At 51.8% G+C, this 21,387-nt stretch overlaps 1 protein-coding gene across 2 annotated transcripts in view; it reads left to right on the forward strand.

Moving 5' to 3' along the window:
• LOC137521990 (basal cell adhesion molecule-like) overlaps positions 1 to 21,387 on the forward strand; it is a 129,839-nt gene that overhangs the window by 79,410 nt on the left and 29,042 nt on the right. For both annotated transcript variants that reach the window (XM_068241978.1, XM_068241979.1), the window contains exons 4-5: positions 12,237 to 12,379; positions 13,714 to 13,876. In XM_068241978.1, the coding sequence (XP_068098079.1) occupies positions 12,237 to 12,379; positions 13,714 to 13,876 (306 nt within the window). The remainder of the gene's footprint in view (positions 1 to 12,236; positions 12,380 to 13,713; positions 13,877 to 21,387) is intronic.

Raw genomic sequence — 21,387 nt, forward strand, 5'->3', positions numbered from 1 at the left:
CAATCCGCCAAATGAAAGCAACGGGAGACAGAGAGAAATATCACCGGGTTATCGGGAAATGTCACTAAGCCCCACAAAGAGCCACAGGAAATACATCAAATATTGAAATGGATCTGTGCGTATAATGAGCGCCTGACTGAAGCCTACATGCTGATCCCGTCTGCCGAAACACGCTCGCCCGCGAGGAATCCGCCACAGAGTGACAGGGCGACGAGCAGATCGAACGGGTGAAAAACAACCGCATCAGATAACAGCTGGGCCGGGTTACTGAACTGCTTAATGGAGGCATGTTGTGTTATGCAGAACACCCAATTATAGCCGTTCTTCCTAGATGGCTGGTGAAGGGAAGAATACGGTTACCGCGGGCAACAAGGGCCTGACTCCTCATGTACACATGGGTGAATGAGGCCTAGTGGATCACCATGACAACCTATTACATTCCAGTTTTTAGGTTCATTTGAAAAACTTAAAGCCCCACTTTCATGAGTTTTTTATTTTCCAATTCCTCCTCCCCCCCTCCCCTCCCAAACCTCCTTAACCCCTTGTCCCCCATACGGGCTGGGATAGCCAGAATGCGTAATGCACCCTGAGCTATACTAATCTACATGCTCCATGGCATGGGCGGGGTCAGGAAAAGAGGGATGGCCAAGCCCCTCCTCTCCCCCAGAGCCCTTGTCCCAAGACAAGGGGGCTCATCCCAACCTCCGGTGCCCAGATGGAGAATGGGGGAACTACCCCACACGCCTGTGGTTGTAGGGCCGAGGGAGGTGCCAATGGGGACCCCCAGATTCCTGCCCCGTCCCCAGGTGAAATGGGTATAGGGGTACTGAAATACTCACCCATTTCCACAAAGTGAAATAATAAGATAACCATGATCAAAGTCCTCTAATGTTCTTAATAAACCAAAAATACTTGCCCTTAATAAATGTTCCTGTGCTAATCTGCTCGGAAATGTCCCTAGAAGAGATACCTTGATTGAAGATCTCCGCGCACCCAACGCCACACACGCCGCTGGACACCACAGCACTAGTTATACTAGGTACAGCAAAGCAACTTTACAAATACAGCCTGGGACGCCATTGGTCCTTTTTCAGACCAATGGGAATCCTCCAAATTTCTATTGATTCCCATTGGTTCGTTAATAGACCGATGGGGAGCCCTGGAGGGTCTTTTAACGTTCCCGGCGGGAAAGCCGCGCAGGAGGTTTTCTCAGGCCCTGCTAGGCCGATTTGCATAATGTTTTTTTTGCTGCACGCAGCTAGCACTTTGCTAGCTGCGTGAGCACACCGATCGCCGCCGACCCGCGCTCGATCGCCGCTATCCGCCGCACCCCCCCCGTGCGTTGCCTGGCCAATCAGTGCCAGGCAGCGCTGAGGGGTGGATCGGGACTCCCAATGACGTCATCCCGCCCCGTCGCCATGGCCCATGGGATTTCCTGAAAGCGGGCGGGGGGATGCCGCTGCATAGCGGCTATCATGTAGCCAGCCCTGGGCTCGCTACATGATTTAAAAAAACTAAAAATTAAAAAAGACTGCTGCGCTGCCCCCTGGTGGATTTTAATAGACCACCAGGAAGGTTAAATATGCTTTGAGGGTTTGCTATGCTTATATAGCAAGCCCCTGTCCTGCTGCCAGCTCCCGCTGTCCTGCCCGCCCACACGTATCTCACCCACCCCTGACACCTTAGCACCCTACTATGGCATCATGGCAAGGTGCTGTGAATGCTCTGGGTGCCAGTGTGGGTGGGTGTGATACGTGTTTTCCTTTGTTCCCACTGTTCTCCTTAACATACCCTGCACATTGTATGATTCTAGCATGTATATGGTGTCACGGAAGAGCCAGGAGAAAACAAAACGCAATCGGTTTTCTGCACCAATTGTCATTAACGGGCCAGATCAAAATTGTATGTTTAGGTCCTAGCAGACTGCAGCCTTGGGGGCCTTCCTTTGGGAATCTGGCATTTCAGCTGCAGCACAGCTTTCTTTTCATGAAGTCCCCTTTTGTCTCTGAATGACCCAATATTTGTTTAACAACTGTTTCCCTTCACAGGCAGATCACACTTAACTGCTTTACAATTAACCCATAAATTTGGTGCCATTGACTTCAATGCTTAAAGTGAACCAGAGAGGAAGCACCCTCATGTATTTTACCATATATATCAGTAAGAACATTAGAGAAAACACTTACCCTGCTCTCTGTTTCATCCTCACTGCTAAAAGTGTCTGTTATCAGCTGTGATAAGAATCCCGGACTGAGCATTCAGTCTGGCTTTGCAGGGAATAATTATAGCTGAGTCAGTATAGCAGAGCCACAAGGGGGCAGGCTTGTGCTTGAAAAGACACCAGAGAAGACAGACTCAGCTATAATCTTTCCGTAGCAAAGCTAGACTGATTGCTCAGTCGGGGATTCTTATCAGAGGTGATAACAGTCAGATTAAACAGAGAACAATTAAACAAAGAGCAGATTAGGTGTTTACTGTCATGTTCCCACTTATTTATAAGGTAAAATACATGAGGGTGCTTCGTCTCTGGTTCTCTTTAAGGGTGCAGGCGAACATTTGGGTAACGAAGTTCACATAAATGCGAATAATGAACAAACTGTTTGCCGGCTAACATGTTCGTCGTTCACCATTAATACATTTAAACTGAATGTAACAGATCTATTTAAATATAAGCTGAGCCAAAACCCAACTCCGCCGTGCCCCATTCCTTCGTTTTTTTCCTGGGAAAACCTTTTCCTTTGTGAGTGGCTGTTGGGACCCCTTGAGCTCTGTTTACCAACTCCTATGGCCGTCAGCAGGGAGATGAATTGCTTTGTAGGGATGTCTGGCATAGCCTTGCGCAGCACTTCACCTGCTGTTGGGTCGAGTAGTTCTTCAGGGCATCCCCTCACTCAGGGGAGGGGTAGATGAGCACCTCCAGTTAACCTGTGTGCAGGGGTCTTTTTTTGAGACACCTCATACATTTTCTGAAAGTGTAAAAGTTATCCGATAAATCACATGGATGGGGAAATATTTATGTAAAGGTTGCTAGAAGACTGACTTCGTTTCTGGGACATGCTTCCTTTCGGGGACGCCTGGCGTGATCTGCCATTTGAAGTCTTCTCTTGTGCTGACATCAGTGTGAAAAGTTACTTTCTCATTGATGGCAACCTCATCACTTTGTGTGAAAGGGCTCTCTCCCGGTGTGAGCTCTTCTTCGGTGCTCCAACACCTGAGCTCTTCTTCGGTGCTCCAACACCTGAGCTCTTCTTCGGTGCTCCAACACCTGAGCTCTTCTTCGGTGCTCCAACACCTGAGCTTTTCTTCGGTGCTCCAACACCTGAGCTCTTCTTCGGTGCTCCAACACCTGAGCTCTTCTTCGGTGCTCCAACACCTGAGCTCTTCTTCGGTGCTCCAACACCTGAGCTCTTCTTCGGTGCTCCAACACCTGAGCTCTTCTTCGGTGCTCCAACACCTGAGCTCTTCTTCGGTGCTCCAACACCTGAGCTCTTCTTCGGTGCTCCAACACCTGAGCTCTCCTTCGGTGCTCCAACACCTGAGCTCTCCTTCGGTGCTCCAACACCTGAGCTCTCCTTCGGTGCTCCAACACCTGAGCTCTCCTTCGGTGCTCCAACACCTGAGCTCTCCTTCGGTGCTCCAACACCTGAGCTCTCCTTCGGTGCTCCAACACCTGAGCTCTCCTTCGGTGCTCCAACACCTGAGCTCTCCTTCGGTGCTCCAACACCTGAGCTCTCCTTCGGTGCTCCAACACCTGAGCTCTCCTTCGGTGCTCCAACACCTCAGCTCTCCTTCGGTGCTCCAACACCTCAGCTCTCCTTCGGTGCTCCAACACCTCAGCTCTCCTTCGGTGCTCCAACACCTCAGCTCTCCTTCGGTGCTCCAACACCTCAGCTCTCCTTCGGTGCTCCAACACCTCAGCTCTCCTTCGGTGCTCCAACACCTCAGCTCTCCTTCGGTGCTCCAACACCTCAGCTCTCCTTCGGTGCTCCAACACCTCAGCTCTCCTTCGGTGCTCCAACACCTCAGCTCTCCTTCGGTGCTCCAACACCTCAGCTCTCCTTCGGTGCTCCAACACCTCAGCTCTCCTTCGGTGCTCCAACACCTCAGCTCTCCTTCGGTGCTCCAACACCTCAGCTCTCCTTCGGTGCTCCAACACCTCAGCTCTCCTTCGGTGCTCCAACACCTCAGCTCTCCTTCGGTGCTCCAACACCGCAGCTCTCCTTCGGTGCTCCAACACCGCAGCTCTCCTTCGGTGCTCCAACACCGCAGCTCTCCTTCGGTGCTCCAACACCGCAGCTCTCCTTCGGTGCTCCAACACCGCAGCTCTCCTTCGGTGCTCCAACACCGCAGCTCTCCTTCGGTGCTCCAACACCGCAGCTCTCCTTCGGTGCTCCAACACCGCAGCTCTCCTTCGGTGCTCCAACACCGCAGCTCTCCTTCGGTGCTCCAACACCGCAGCTCTCCTTCGGTGCTCCAACACCGCAGCTCTCCTTCGGTGCTCCAACACCGCAGCTCTCCTTCGGTGCTCCAACACCGCAGCTCTCCTTCGGTGCTCCAACACCGCAGCTCTCCTTCGGTGCTCCAACACCGCAGCTCTCCTTCGGTGCTCCAACACCGCAGCTCTCCTTCGGTGCTCCAACACCGCAGCTCTCCTTCGGTGCTCCAACACCGCAGCTCTCCTTCGGTGCTCCAACACCGCAGCTCTCCTTCGGTGCTCCAACACCGCAGCTCTCCTTCGGTGCTCCAACACCGCAGCTCTCCTTCGGTGCTCCAACACCGCAGCTCTCCTTCGGTGCTCCAACACCGCAGCTCTCCTTCGGTGCTCCAACACCGCAGCTCTCCTTCGGTGCTCCAACACCGCAGCTCTCCTTCGGTGCTCCAACACCGCAGCTCTCCTTCGGTGCTCCAACACCTCAGCTCTCCTTCGGTGCTCCAACACCTCAGCTCTCCTTCGGTGCTCCAACACCTCAGCTCTCCTTCGGTGCTCCAACACCTCAGCTCTCCTTCGGTGCTCCAACACCTCAGCTCTCCTTCGGTGCTCCAACACCTCAGCTCTCCTTCGGTGCTCCAACACCTCAGCTCTCCTTCGGTGCTCCAACACCTCAGCTCTCCTTCGGTGCTCCAACACCTCAGCTCTCCTTCGGTGCTCCAACACCTCAGCTCTCCTTCGGTGCTCCAACACCTCAGCTCTCCTTCGGTGCTCCAACACCTCAGCTCTCCTTCGGTGCTCCAACACCTCAGCTCTCCTTCGGTGCTCCAACACCTCAGCTCTCCTTCGGTGCTCCAACACCTCAGCTCTCCTTCGGTGCTCCAACACCTCAGCTCTCCTTCGGTGCTCCAACACAGCTGGGTATTTTACTGAAGTAAAAAAGTGAATTTATAACTTGTACTTTTTTTTTTTAATGAACAAAGCAGCAGTAACACGTGGATTTACATAAAGCACTCATGCATGCATTTGTGAAGTTATGTCAGCTTACCTCTGAGCCCGGGAACATTGTGTACTCGGAGTCTTTAGGCTGAAGTGTTCGAGAAAAGTAGAAACCTCTACAGAAAAGGTCACAACTAAATGAGTGTTGTTCTAAACGAAATTGTGCCAGTGGCCCTGCTGCGATCCTGAGTCTTATCTCTATAATAACCAACAATGAACAAATCACAATGTATTTCTTACTTTGTATTTGGCCATTTAGAAGAATTTTTTGCATTCTTGACCTGTAAATTGACTATCAGGACACACACAAATATCTGGCTATTTCCTCCATGTAGTTAATTATACTCAGTACTTCTGAATGATTGGATGTCTTGGTAGATCTCGGTGCAAATAGCTGGTCAATTTCTACTTCAAACGATGTTAACATCCAGGGGCCAAAATAGCGGAGAGGAACCATTGCACTCGTTAATGTTGTTTTGGTGTTTCTTGGACAGTATTCAATCAAAACGATCGATTTGCTTGCGAGTCAGCTAATGTGTAGCAGCATTGAAAGGTGCAGATATTGGCCTCAATTCACTAATCAGTTTAGACTAGCCTACTAGGGGGTTTTAGTCTACTGATGGTTTAGTGTAAATCAGTTGCATCAAAAGGAAATTCGCTAATAATTACCAAATGTTTTAGACCTGTTTTTTAGACCTGGTCTAAACCATTTGGTAATTAGGTGGGTAAAGCAGGGGAAATGTTCAAAACATGCAATTCACAAACGAGTAGCTATGACTGACATCCTTCTCTTCTGATGAGCTCTCCTCTGCATACAATTACACTTCTGCGTAATTCATTCAAAAGGTTCCATCCTCACATCTAAAATACCTCACAGAATTACTTTACCTACAAGAAATCAGCTGGTCTAATCTCTGTCAGAAAAAGTGGATGTGGTTACTTCGTTTGCCTTTCTGAATTGCATCTTTTGATCATTTCCCCTGCTTTACCGACCTAATTACCGAATGTTTTAGAAGACCTGGTCTAAAAACAGGTCTAAAACATTACACCAAACCATCAGTAGACTAAAAACCATCAGTAGACAGGTCTAAACTGCTTAGTGAATTGAGGCCATTGGAAAAACACAGGCTCCAAGAAGAGTAAAATACACTAAAATCAGTTTAAATAAGGAAGGTAGTGGTGAACTTGCCTCCCAATCCATGACACCCATTGGCTGATTCAGGTAAACAATTGGAGTACACTTCACTGTGCAACACGTTTCGTGGGTAGAACCTGCTTCGTCAGGCAATAAAAGGATTCACTAATTTGTGGTCTCTTTGCACTGGGTGCCTCCAGTTTTAGTTTAGGTTATTCTTTTTGGCACCTTTTTGGTTTTCCAAGTTCTGCAGTTGTTGTCCAGCATTGATGGAGGGGTGTTACCCCTTACTTCTACATCTACAGAGAGTGTCTTCTTAACCCAAGTGGGGTCTGATGTATTCTCCCCACCTGCCTTTACAATGGTTGCCCTGGCGGTAACCCACACTCATTACCATTACTTGTCATTATTTACTATACTATAGCGTGTACTTGGTTCTGCCCCCTTTTGTCTTTTTTTATCAGTACTGGAAGATGAACTGTCTGTGTTGCACCACTGGCCAGGTCTCGTACATGGTTACATACCTCTCTAGGTTTGATCATGTCTCTTGTCCATCAAGTTCAACCTGTTGAGCATCACTGAACTTAAAGAAATCCTGTAATAAAGAAAAGTGCCCCTGGGGTGTACTTATCCCGGGAGGGGGGCACCTCTGGATCCTAATGAGACTTCTCCCTGTGCAGCACCGGTCCAGCGCCGGCTCCCTCGATTAACAGCAGATGGCAATATTTACCTTTTGAGATCCAGTGCAGGCACAGTACCAGCTTTCCTTTGCGGAGCAATGCTTTTCAGCGCTGCTAGATTTGGGCGCAGCCGGCGCCTCCATAGACTTCAATAGGAATCATTCCTATTGCAGCGCTCAGTGAGTAACGTCGGCTTCGTCAGAAGACGGAGCCGAGGTTGCTTAAAAACATAATAATTCGGCCTCCAGCAATCGCTGGAAGCCGAATTATTACATTCCCCCACTATCCATGTCGGCCTGGAGGGGGAATAGTAATTAACACGGCCCGGACTTGTGCAGAAGCAGGATCAGCCATATACCGCTGTATCCTGCACCCAAGTCTACCGGCGCCGATTTCAAATGTACTCTTCCTTCGGGCTCCGGTGGAAATTAAGGAGGTTAACTCTTTTTGTGCTCCCATTAAACCTGGAAGTGGACACTGCAGATTTATTGTAGGAGTTCTGTAAGCAGTAACAAACAAATGTTAATCCTCAAAGGTTATTATGTTGTAAATTAACTTTTAAAGCAAAGAGTAAGTTCTAGGTGTAGGTCCGCTTTACGTGACATAATAAGATAGGATAAACCTAGGTACATACAGTACTAGCCCTAGAAAGAAAATCTCTGCAGTCCCTTTCTGTTTACTGCTACAGCAAGAGTTAAAAAAATGAGTTGTTAACTATGAAAAGAGCTTGACGGCCTGTAAATTCAGTCTGGGTTTTCCAAAATGTAAAAAGAGGCTAATGCAGTTGAGAAATCATGAGATAAGGATTCTAATGAGTTTTAAGTGCAGAAAATGTTTCTTCTGTCTGGTTGTATGTGAGATCCTCCAGTGGGTTTGTCTTTCTCCTGTCTGGTTGAATGTGAGATCCTCCAGTGGGTTTGTTATTCTCCTGTCTGGTTGTATGTGAGATCCTCCAGTGGGTTTGTTATTCTCCTGTCTGGTTGTATGTGGGATCCTCCGGTGGGTTTGTCTCTCTCCTGTCTGGTTGTATGTGAGATCCTCCGGTGGGTTTGTCTTTCTCCTGTCTGGTTGTATGTGAGATCCTCCAGTGGGTTTGTTATTCTCCTGTCTGGTTGCATGTGAGATCCTCCAGTGGGTTTGTTATTCTCCTGTCTGGTTGCATGTGAGATCCTCCAGTGGGTTTGTTATTCTCCTGTCTGGTTGTATGTGAGATCCTCCGGTGGGTTTGTCTTTCTCCTATCTGGTTGTATGTGAGATCCTCCAGTGGGTTTGTTATTCTCCTGTCTGGTTGTATGTGAGATCCTCCGGTGGGTTTGTCTTTCTCCTATCTGGTTGTATGTGAGATCCTCCAGTGGGTTTGTTATTCTCCTGTCTGGTTGTATGTGAGATCCTCCAGTGGGTTTGTCTTTCCCCTGTCTGGTTGTGTGTGAGATCCTCCGGTGGGTTTGTCTTTCTCCTATCTGGTTGAATGTGAGATCCTCCAGTGGGTTTGTCTTTCTCCTGTCTGGTTGAATGTGAGATCCTCCAGTGGGTTTGTTATTCTCCTGTCTGGTTGTATGTGAGATCCTCCAGTGGGTTTGTTTTTCTCCTGTCTGGTTGTATGTGAGATCCTCCAGTGGGTTTGTTTTTCTCCTGTCTGGTTGTATGTGAGATCCTCCGGTGGGTTTGTCTTTCTCCTATCTGGTTGTATGTGAGATCCTCCAGTGGGTTTGTCTTTCTCCTGTCTGGTTGTATGTGAGATCCTCCAGTGGGTTTGTCTTTCTCCTGTCTGGTTGTATGTGAGATCCTCCAGTGGGTTTGTCTTTCTCCTGTCTGGTTGTATGTGAGATCCTCCAGTGGGTTTGTCTTTCTCCTGTCTGGTTGTATGTGAGATCCTCCAGTGGGTTTGTCTTTCTCCTGTCTGGTTGTATGTGAGATCCTCCAGTGGGTTTGTCTTTCTCCTGTCTGGTTGTATGTGAGATCCTCCAGTGGGTTTGTCTTTCTCCTGTCTGGTTGTATGTGAGATCCTCCAGTGGGTTTGTCTTTCTCCTGTCTGGTTGTATGTGAGATCCTCCAGTGGGTTTGTCTTTCTCCTGTCTGGTTGTATGTGAGATCCTCCAGTGGGTTTGTCTTTCTCCTGTCTGGTTGTATGTGAGATCCTCCAGTGGGTTTGTCTTTCTCCTGTCTGGTTGTATGTGAGATCCTCCAGTGGGTTTGTTATTCTCCTATCTGGTTGTATGTGAGATCCTCCAGTGGGTTTGTCTTTCTCCTGTCTGGTTGTATGTGAGATCCTCCAGTGGGTTTGTTTTTCTCCTCTCTGGTTGTATGTGAGATCCTCCAGTGGGTTTGTTTTTCTCCTGTCTGGTTGTATGTGGGATCCTCCAGTTGGTTTGTCTTTCTCCTCTCTGGTTGTATGTGAGATCCTCCAGTGGGTTTGTCTTTCTCCTGTCTGGTTGTATGTGAGATCCTCCAGTGGGTTTGTCTTTCTCCTCTCTGGTTGTATGTGAGATCCTCCAGTGGGTTTGTCTTTCTCCTGTCTGGTTGTATGTGAGATCCTCCAGTGGGTTTGTCTTTCTCCTGTCTGGTTGAATGTGAGATCCTCCAGTGGGTTTGTCTTTCTCCTGTCTGGTTGTATGTGAGATCCTTCAGTGGGTTTGTCTTTCTCCTGTCTGGTTGTATGTGAGATCCTCCAGTGGGTTTGTTATTCTTCTGTCTGGTTGTATGTGAGATCCTCCAGTGGGTTTGTCTTTCTTTTGTCTGGTTGTATGTGAGATCCTCCAGTGGGTTTTCTTTCTTTTGTCTGGTTGTATGTGAGATCCTCCAGTGGGTTTGTCTTTCTCCTGTCTGGTTGAATGTGAGATCCTCCAGTGGGTTTGTTATTCTCCTATCTGGTTGTATGTGAGATCCTCCAGTGGGTTTGTTATTCTCCTGTCTGGTTGTATGTGGGATCCTCCGGTGGGTTTGTCTTTCTCCTGTCTGGTTGTATGTGAGATCCTCCGGTGGGTTTGTCTTTCTCCTGTCTGGTTGTATGTGAGATCCTCCAGTGGGTTTGTTATTCTCCTGTCTGGTTGCATGTGAGATCCTCCAGTGGGTTTGTTATTCTCCTGTCTGGTTGCATGTGAGATCCTCCAGTGGGTTTGTTATTCTCCTGTCTGGTTGTATGTGAGATCCTCCAGTGGGTTTGTCTTTCTCCTGTCTGGTTGTATGTGAGATCCTCCAGTGGGGTTGTTATTCTCCTGTCTGGTTGTATGTGAGATCCTCCGGTGGGTTTGTCTTTCTCCTGTCTGGTTGTATGTGAGATCCTCCGGTGGGTTTGTCTTTCTCCTGTCTGGTTGAATGTGAGATCCTCCAGTGGGTTTGTCTTTCTCCTGTCTGGTTGTATGTGAGATCCTCCAGTGAGTTTGTTATTCTCCTGTCTGGTTGTATGTGAGATCCTCCAGTGGGTTTGTTATTCTCCTGTCTGGTTGCATGTGAGATCCTCCAGTGGGTTTGTTATTCTCCTGTCTGGTTGCATGTGAGATCCTCCAGTGGGTTTGTTATTCTCCTGTCTGGTTGTATGTGAGATCCTCCAGTGGGTTTGTCTTTCTCCTGTCTGGTTGTATGTGAGATCCTCCAGTGGGTTTGTTTTTCTCCTGTCTGGTTGTATGTGAGATCCTCCAGCAGGTTTGTTTTTCTCCTGTCTGGTTGTATGTGAGATCCTCCAGTGGGTTTGTTATTCTCCTGTCTGGTTGTATGTGAGATCCTCCGGTGGGTTTGTCTTTCTCCTGTCTGGTTGTATGTGAGATCCTCTGGTGGGTTTGTCTTTCTCCTGTCTGGTTGAATGTGAGATCCTCCAGTGGGTTTGTCTTTCTCCTGTCTGGTTGTATGTGAGATCCTCCAGTGGGTTTGTTATTCTCCTGTCTGGTTGTATGTGAGATCCTCCAGTGGGTTTGTTATTCTCCTGTCTGGTTGTATGTGAGATCCTCCAGTGGGTTTGTTATTCTCCTGTCTGGTTGTATGTGAGATCCTCCAGTGGGTTTGTTTTTCTCCGGTCTGGTTGTATGTGAGATCCTCCAGTGGGTTTGTTATTCTCCGGTCTGGTTGTATGTGAGATCCTCCAGTGGGTTTGTCTTTCTCCTCTCTGGTTGTATGTGAGATCCTCCAGTGGGTTTGTCTTTCTCCTATCTGGTTGTATGTGAGATCCTCCAGTGGGTTTGTCTTTCTCCTGTCTGGTTAAATGTGAGATCCTCCAGTGGGTTTGTCTTTCTCCTGTCTGGTTGTATGCGAGTTCCTCCAGTGGGTTTGTCTTTCTCCTGTCTGGTTGTATGTGAGATCCTCCAGTGGGTTTGTTTTTCTCCTCTCTGGTTGTATGTGAGATCCTCCAGTGGGTTTGTTTTTCTCCTGTCTGGTTGTATGTGGGATCCTCCAGTGGGTTTGTCTTTCTCCTCTCTGGTTGTATGTGAGATCCTCCAGTGGGTTTGTCTTTCTCCTCTCTGGTTGTATGTGAGATCCTCCAGTGGGTTTGTCTTTCTCCTGTCTGGTTGTATGTGAGATCCTCCAGTGGGTTTGTCTTTCTCCTTTCTGGTTGAATGTGAGATCCTCCAGTGGGTTTGTCTTTCTCCTGTCTGGTTGTATGTGAGATCCTCCAGTGGGTTTGTCTTTCTCCTGTCTGGTTGTATGTGAGATCCTCCAGTGGGTTTGTTATTCTCCTGTCTGGTTGTATGTGAGATCCTCCAGTGGGTTTGTCTTTCTCCTGTCTGGTTGTATGTGAGATCCTCCAGTGGGTTTGTTATTCTCCTGTCTGGTTGTATGTGAGATCCTCCAGTGGGTTTGTTATTCTCCTGTCTGGTTGTATGTGAGATCCTCCAGTGGGTTTGTTTTTCTCCTGTCTGGTTGAATGTGAGATCCTCCAGTGGGTTTGTCTTTCTCCTGTCTGGTTGTATGTGAGATCCTCCAGTGGTTTTGTTATTCTCCTGTCTGGTTGTATGTGAGATCCTCCAGTGGTATTTATCCTGTTTGCCTTCTTGCCCTTTAGACCTGCAGGACATCTACCTCCAGAAGATGCACTCCTGGTACACCAGCATGTCTGATGTCTTGTGGGCAGAGGAGGGCTCCACCGTAGAGGTGAAATGTACCGCCTCCTCCTCCCAGGATCCCTATTATGAGTGGAGCCAGCAGGTGAGTGGCGTGTATTACATTCTATAGCAGGGATGTTGAACTCCAGTCCTCGAAGGTCGAGGTCTTCACACATTCTTGGCACAGCTCTAATTGGGATTTGGAATAGGACAGGATTAGCAAAAGTGTGGTTCATAGTTATTTTGGTTGAAAAAAGACATACGTCCATCGAGTTCAACCAGTACAAAGTACAACTCCAGCCCGTCCCCCACATACCCCTGTTAATCCAGAGGAAGGCGAAAAAACCCCCACCAGGCATGGTCCAATTAGCCCCAAAAGGGAAAAATTCCTTCCTGACTCCAGATGGCAATCAGATAAAATCCCTGGATCAACATCATTAGGCATAACCTAGTAATTGTAGCCATGGATGTCTTTCAACGCAAGGAAAGCATCTAAGCCCCCTTTAAATGCAGGTATAGAGTTTGCCATAACGACTTTCTGTGGCAATGCATTCCACATCTTAATCACTCTTACTGTAAAGAACCCTTTCCTAAATAAATGGCTAAAACGTTTTTCCTCCATGCGCAGATCATGTCCTCTAGTCCTTTGAGAAGGCCTAGGGACAAAAAGCTCATCCAGGAGAACGTATTGCTCCATTTCTCAGTCCATCCTAAACACTGGCCTGAATATGAAGGACTGGCATTCCACATCTGTGCTCTATAGTGATGCGGTACGCAGAGCAGCTGAGGGAAAGCTGGATTCTGATTGGTTGTGACATCATGCTGCTGGACCCTACAGGATATTACAAAAGAAGAACTTCCCTGCCCGCCTCCTGTAATATGATCCCTCATTGGTTGTGTACGGCAGCTGCTCTGTGACGCTATTGGTGTGTTGTGTTTTCAGGTAGAGGGAAGTATCTGTCTCACAGACCATTCCTGGTCCCCTCTCCTTGGCCTCAGTCCACTGTGTCCCCCAGGGAAATTCTGCACCTTTTGGGAAGGCTTCTGAAGCAGTGGCACCCTCGTACTTGTGCAGTACGGACGCACCTATCTTCAGACTTGGGAACACGATTGCTTCCGAAGCCTTCACATGGTCTCCTGACTAGTTGGTCGAATAACTTTAATGGGGAGACATCGGTGGACCCAGGGCACAGAGAGGTCCGAGACGGCTTTATGGGGTCAAGAGGCTTCCCTCAAATGTGGTATTTCACAGACACTTATTACTTTAACATACTGCATAGGTATTGCAACAAATATTGTACTGTCGGGAAGGCTGGATGGACGCTGTATACATGAGAAGGAGACGTTGCATTATGCAGTCCGGGAAAGTGCATATTTAATAATCAGCTCAGCCCATGTGCTGGCAGCTCATTGGTGGATGATGTTGTATCTTCACAGGACAGCGACTGGATCCTTCCCTCTGACACCCTCACTCTCAGGAACATTGATAAAGGTTCTGAAGGGACGTACGTCTGTCAGGCCCGTCACCCCGACATGTACAGCCTGGTGAAGACGAGGTCCTTCCAGCTGCGAGTGTCACCCATGCCAGAGATGGTCGCATGTAAGCAAAATACCACCTTCACCCACTCCTGCACCTTAACGCACAGGCTGCACCTCTTGCATAGGCTGCAGGCTCCACCTTTCACACAGGAGATGGGGGATCAAATCTCAGCTCTTCCTGTTCAGTAAGCCAGCACCTATTCAGTAAGGAGTCCTTGGGCTAGACTCCCTAACTCTGCTACTGCCTATAGAGTGCCCCCTAGTGGCTACAGTTCTGGCCTAACACTGCTACTGCCTATAGAGCGCCCCTAGTGGCTGCAGTTCTAGCCTAACACTGCTAATGCCAATAGAGTGCCCCCTAGTGGCTGCAGCTCTGGCCTAACACTGCTACTGCCTATAGAGTGCCCCCTAGTGGCTGCAGCTCTGGCCTAACACTGCTACTGCCTATAGAGCACCCCTAGTGGCTGCAGCTCTGGCATAACACTGCTACTGCCTATAGAGTGCCCCCGCCCCCCCCAGTGGCTGCAGTTCTAGCCTAACACTGCTACTGCCTATAGAGTGCCCCCTAGTGGCTGCAGCTCTGGTCTAACACTGCTACTGCCTATAGAGTGCCCCCCCCCCCCAGTGGCTGCAGCTCTGGCCTACCACTGCTACTGCCTATAGATCGCCCCCTAGTGGCTGCAGGTCTGGCCTAACACTGCTACTGTCTATAGAGCGCCCCCTAGTGGCTGCAACTCTGGCCTAACACTGCTACTGCCTATAGAGTGCCCCCTAGTGGCTGCAGCTCTGGCCTAACACTGCTACTGCCTATAGAGCGCCCCCTAGTGGCTGCAACTCGGGCCTAACACTGCCACTGCCTATAGAGCGCCCCCTAGTGTCTGCAGCTCCTGCCTACCACTGCTACTGCCTATAGAGTGCCCCCTAGTGGCTGCAGCTCTGGCCTAACACTGCTACTGCCTATAGAGAGTGCACCCTAGTGGCTGCAGCTCTGGCCTAACACTTTTACTGCCTACAGAGCACCCCCTAGTGGCTGCAACTCTGGCCTAACACTGCTACCGCCTATAGGGCAACTCTAGTGGCTGCAGCTCTGGCCTAACACTGCTACTGCCTATAGAGTGCCCCCCCCCCCCCAGTGGCTGCAGCTCTGGCCTAACACTGCTACTGCCTATAGAGCACCCCCTAGTGGCTGCAGCTCTGGCCTAACACTGCTACTGTCTATAGAGCGCCCCCTAGTGGCTGCAACTCTGGCCTAACACTGCTACTGCCTATAGAGTGCCCCCTAGTGGCTGCAGCTCTGGCCTAACACTGCCACTGCCTATAGAGCGCCCCCTAGTGTCTGCAGCTCCTGCCTACCACTGCTACTGCCTATAGAGTGCCCCCTAGTGGCTGCAGCTCTGGCCTAACACTGCTACTGCCTATAGAGAGTGCACCCTAGTGGCTGCAGCTCTGGCCTAACACTTTTACTGCCTACAGAGCGCCCCCTAGTGGCTGCAACTCTGGCCTAACACTGCTACCGCCTATAGGGCAACTCTAGTGGCTGCAGCTCTGGCCTACCACTGCTACTGCCTATAGAGTGCCCCCCCCCCCCCCCCCAGTGGCTGCAGCTCTGGCCTAACACTGCTACTGCCTATAGAGCACCCCCTAGTGGCTGCAGCTCTGGCCTAACATTGCTACTGCCTATAGAGAGTGCACCCTAGTGGCTGCAGCTCTGGCCTAACACTGCTACTGCCTATAGAGCACCCCTAGTGGCTGCAGCTCTGGCCTAACACTGCTACTGCCTATAGAGCGCTCCCTAGTGGCTGCAGCACTGACCTAACACTGCTACTGCCTATAGAGCACCCCTAGTGGCTGCAGCTCTGGCCTAACACTGCTACTACCTATAGAACCCCCCCCCCCCCAGTGGCTGCAACTCTGGCCTAACACTGCTACTGCCTATAGAGCGCTCCCTAGTGGCTGCAGCTCTGGCCTAACACTGCTACTGCCTATACAGGACCCCCTAGTGGCTGCAGCTCTGACCTAACACTGCTACTGCCTATAGAGCGCCCCCTAGTGTCTGCAGCTCTGGCCTAACACTGCTACTGCCTATAGAGAGTGCACCCTAGTGGCTGCAGCTCTGGCCTAACACTGCTACTGCCTATAGAGCTCCCTCTGGTGGCTGCAGCTCTGGCCTAACACTGCTACTGCCTATAGAGCACCCCCTAGTGGCTGCAGCTCTGGCCTAACACTGCTACTGCCTATAGAGCTCCCCTAGTGGCTGCAGCTCCGGCCTAACACTGCTACTGCCTATAAAGCCCCCCCTAGTGGCTGCAGCTCTGGCCTAACACTGCTACTGCCTATAGAGCTCCCCTAGTGGCTGTAGCTCTAGCCTAACATTGCTACTGCCTATAGAGCGCCCCCTAGTGGCTGCAGCTCTGGCCTAACACTGCTACTGCCTATAGAGCACCCACTAGTGGCTGCAGCTCTGGCCTAACACTGCTACTACCTATAGAAACCCCCCCCCCCCCCCAGTGGCTGCAACTCTGGCCTAACACTGCTACTGCCTATAGAGCGCCCCCTAGTGGCTGCAGCTCTGGCCTAACACTGCTACTGCCTATAGAGCTCTCCCTAGTGGCTGCAGCTCTGGCCTAACACTGCTACTGCCTATAGAGCGCCCCCTAGTGGCTGCAGCTCCGGCCTAACACTGCTACTGCCTATAGAGCTCTCCCTAGTGGCTGCAGCTCTGGCCTAACACTGCTACTGCCTATAGAGCACCCCCTAGTGGCTGCAGCTCTGGCCTAACACTGCTACTGCCTATAGAGTGCCCCCTAGTGGCTGCAGCTCTGGCCTAACACTGCTACTGCCTATAGAGCCTCCATAGTGGCTGCAGCTCTGGCCTAACACTGCTACTGCCTATAGAGCACCCCCTAGTGGCTGCAGCTCTGGCCTAACACTGCTACTGCCTATAGAGCGCCCCCTAGTGGCTGCAGCTCTGGCCTAACACTGCTACTGCCTATAGAGCACCCCCTAGTGGCTGCAGCTCTGGCCTAACACTGCTACTGCCTATAGAGCGCCCCCTAGTGGCTGCAGCTCTGGCCTAACACTGCTACTGCTTATAGAGCGCCCCCTAGTGGCTGCAGCTCTGGCCTAACACTGCTACTGCCTATAGAGCACCCCCTAGTGGCTGCAGCTCTGGCCTAACACTGCTACTGCCTATAGAGCGCCCCCTAGTGGCTGCAGCTCTGGCCTAACACTGCTACTGCCTATAGAGCGCCCCCTAGTGGCTGCAGCTCTGGCCTAACGCTGCTACTGCCTATAGAGCGCCCCCTAGTGGCTGCAGCTCTGGCCTAACACTGCTACTGGCTATAGAGCGCCCCCTAGTGGCTGCAGCTCTGGCCTAACGCTGCTACTGCCTATAGAGCGCCCCCTAGTGGCTGCAGCTCTGGCCTAACACTGCTACTGCCTATAGTGCGCCCCCAAGTGGCTGCAGCTCTGGCCTAACGCTGCTACTGCCTATAGAGCGCCCCCTAGTGGCTGCAGCTCTGGCCTAACACTGCTACTGGCTATAGAGCGCCCCCTAGTGGCTGCAGCTCTGACCTAATACTGCTACTGCCTATAGAGCGCCCCCTAGTGGCTGCAGCTCTGGCCTAACACTGCTACTACCTATAGAGCGCCCCTAGTGGCTGCAGCTCTGGCCTAACGCTGCTACTGCCTATAGAGCGCCCCCTAGTGGCTGCAGCTCTGGCCTAACACTGCTACTGCCTATAGAGCACCCCCTAGTGGCTGCAGCTCTGGCCTAACGCTGCTACTGCCTATAGAGCGCCCCCAAGTGGCTGCAGCTCTGGCCTAACGCTGCTACTGCCTATAGAGCGCCCCCTAGTGGCTGCAGCTCTGGCCTAACACTGCTACTGCCTATAGAGCCCTCTAGTGGCTGCAGCTCTGGCCTAACGCTGCTACTGCCTATAGAGCGCCCCCTAGTGGCTGCAGCTCTGGCCTAACACTGCTACTGCCTACAGAGTGCCCCCAAGTGGCTGCAGCTCTGGCCTAACACTGCTACTGCCTATAGAGCGCCCCCTAGTGGCTGCAGCTCTGGCCTAACACTGCTACTGCCTATAGAGCACCCCTATTGGCTGCAGCTCTGGCCTAACACTGCTACTGCCTATAGTGCGCCCCCTGGTGGCTGCAGCTCTGGCCTAACACTGCTACTGCCTATAGTGCCCCCCCCCCCCCCCCTGTGGCTGCAGCTCTGGCCTAACACTGCTACTGCCTATAGAGTGCCCCCTAGTGGCTGCAGCTCTGGCCTAACACTGCTACTGACTATAGAGTGCCTCCTAGTGGCTGCAGCTCTGGCCTAATGCTGCTACTGCCTATAGAGCACCCCCTAGTGGCTGCAGCTCTGGCCTAACACTGCTACTGCCTATAGAGCACGCTGTAGTGGCTGCAGCTCTGGCCTAACATTGCTACTGCCTATAGAGCACCCCTAGTGGCTGCAGCTCTGGCCTAACACTGCTACTGCCTATAGAGCACATCCCAGTGGCTGCAGCTCTGGCCTAACACTGCTACTGCCTATAGAGCACCCCCTAGTGGCTGCAGCTCTGGCCTAACACAACTACTGCCTATAGAGCACCCCTAGTGGCTGCAGCTCTGGCCTAACACTGCTACTGCCTATAGAGCACCCCTAGTGGCTGCAGCTCTGGCCTAACACTGCTACTGCCTATAGAGCGCCCCCTAGTGGCTGCAGCTCTGGCCTAACGCTGCTACTGCCTATAGAGCATCCCCTAGTGGCTGCAGCTCTGGCCTAACGCTGCTACTGCCTATAGAGCACCCCTAGTGGCTGCAGGTCTGGCCTAACACTGCTACTGCCTATAGAGCGCCCCCTAGTGGCTGCAGCTCTGGCCTAACACTGCTACTGCCTATAGAGCACCCCTAGTGGCTGCAGCTCTGGCCTAACGCTGCTACTGCCTATAGAGCGCCCCTTAGTGGCTGCAGCTCTGGTCTAACACTGCTACTGCCTATAGAGCGCCCCCTAGTGGCTGCAGCTCTGACCTAACACTGCTACTGCCTGTAGAGCGCTCCCTAGTGGCTGCAGCTCTGGCCTAACACCGCTACTGCCTATAGAGCACATCCTAGTGGCTGCAGCTCTGGCCTAACACTGCTACTGCCTATAGAGCACCCCCTAGTGGCTGCAGCTCTGGCCTAACACTGCTACTGCCTATAGAGCACCCCTAGTGGCTGCAGCTCTGGCCTAACACTGCTACTGCCTATAGAGCGCCCCTAGTGGCTGCAGCTCTGGCCTAACACTGCTACTGCCTATAGAGCACCCCCTAGTGGCTGCAGCTCTGTCCTAACACTACTGCTGCCTATAGAGCACCCCCTAGTTGCTGCAGCTCTGTCCTAACACTGCTACTGCCTATAGAGCACCCCTAGTGGCTGCAGCTCTGGCCTAACACTGCTACTGCCTATAGAGCACCCCCTAGTGGCTGCAGCTCTGTCCTAACACTGCTACTGCCTATAGAGCTCCCCCCTAGTGGCTGCAGCTCTGGCCTAACACTGCTACTGCCTATAGAGCTCCCCCCTAGTGGCTGCAGCTCTGGCCTAACACTGCTACTGCCTATAGAGCGCCCCTAGTGGCTGCAGCTCTGGCCTAACACTGCTACTGCCTATAGAGCGCCCCTAGTGGCTGCAGCTCTGGCCTAACACTGCTACTGCCTATAGAGCGCCCCCTAGTGGCTGCAGCTCTGGCCTAACACTGCTACTACCTATAGAGCGCACCCTAGTGGCTGCAGCTCTGACCTAACACTGCTACTGCCTATAGAGCTCCCCCTAGTGGCTGCAGCTCTGTCCTAACACTCCTACTGCCTATAGAGTGCCCCCTAGTGGATGCAGCTCTGGCCTAACACTGCTACTGCCTATAGAGTGCTCCCCCTAGTGGATGCAGCTCTGGCCTAACACTGCTACTGCCTATAGAGCACCCTAGTGGCTGCAGCTCTGGCCTAACACTGCTACTGCCTATAGAGAGCCCCCTAGTGGCTGCAGCTCTGGCCTAACACTGCTACTGCCTATAGAGCGCGCCCTAGTGGCTGCAGGTCTGGCCTAACACTGCTACTGCCTATAGAGCGCCCCCTAGTGGCTGCAGCTCTGGCCTAACACTGCTACTGCCTATAGAGCACCCCTAGTGGCTGCAGCTCTGGCCTAACGCTGCTACTGCCTATAGAGCGCCCCTTAGTGGCTGCAGCTCTGGTCTAACACTGCTACTGCCTATAGAGTGCTCCCCCTAGTGGATGCAGCTCTGGCCTAACACTGCTACTGCCTATAGAGCGCGCCCTAGTGGCTGCAGCTCTGGCCTAACACTGCTACTGCCTATAGAGCGCCCCCTAGTGGCTGCAGCTCTGGCCTAACACTGCTACTGCCTATAGAGCGCGCCCTAGTGGCTGCAGGTCTGGCCTAACACTGCTACTGCCTATAGAGCGCCCCCTAGTGGCTGCAGCTCTGGCCTAACACTGCTACTGCCTATAGAGCACCCCTAGTGGCTGCAGCTCTGGCCTAACGCTGCTACTGCCTATAGAGCGCCCCTTAGTGGCTGCAGCTCTGGTCTAACACTGCTACTGCCTATAGAGCGCCCCCTAGTGGCTACAGCTCTGGCCTAACACTGCTACTGCCTATAGAGCGCCCCTTAGTGGCTGCAGCTCTGGCCTAACACTGCTACTGCCTATAGAGCGCCCCCTTGTGTCTGCAGCTCTGGCTTAACACTGCTACTGCCTATAGAGCGCCCCCTAGTGGCTGCAGCTCTGGCCTAACACTGCTACTGCCTATAGAGCGCCCCTTAGTGGCTGCAGCTCTGACCTAACACTGCTACTGCCTGTAGAGCGCTCCCTAGTGGCTGCAGCTCTGGCCTAACACTGCTACTGCCTATAGAGCACATCCTAGTGGCTGCAGCTCTGGCCTAACACTGCTACTGCCTATAGAGCGCCCCCTAGTGGCTGCAGCTCTGGCCTAACACTGCTACTGCCTATAGAGCGCCCCCTAGTGGCTGCAGCTCTGGCCTAACACTGCTACTGCCTATAGAGCACCCCCTAGTGGCTGCAGCTCTGGCCTAACACTGCTACTGCCTATAGAGTGCCCCCTAGTGGCTGCAGCTCTGGCCTAACACTGCTACTGCCTATAGAGCACCCCCTAGTGGCTGCAGCTCTGGCCTAACACTGCTACTGCCTATAGAGCGCCCCCTAGTGGCTGCAGCTCTGGCCTAACACTGCTACTGCCTATAGAGCGCCCTCTAGTGGCTGCAGCTCTGGCCTAACACTACTACTGCCTATAGAGCACATCCTAGTGGCTGCAGCTCTGGCCTAACACTGCTACTGCCTATAGAGCACCCCTAGTGGCTGCAGCTCTGGCCTAACACTGCTACTGCCTATAGAGCGTCCCTAGTGGCTGCAGCTCTGGCCTAACACTGCTACTGCCTATAGAGCGCCCCCTAGTGGCTGCAGCTCTGGCTTAACACTGCTACTGTCTATAGAGCACGTCCTAGTGGCTGCAGTTTTGGCCTAACACTGCTACTGCCTATAGAGCACCCCCTAGTGGCTGCAGCTCTGGCCTAAC

The sequence above is a fragment of the Hyperolius riggenbachi genome, chromosome 6 (assembly GCF_040937935.1).
Source record: "Hyperolius riggenbachi isolate aHypRig1 chromosome 6, aHypRig1.pri, whole genome shotgun sequence".
NCBI lineage: Eukaryota > Metazoa > Chordata > Amphibia > Anura > Hyperoliidae > Hyperolius > Hyperolius riggenbachi.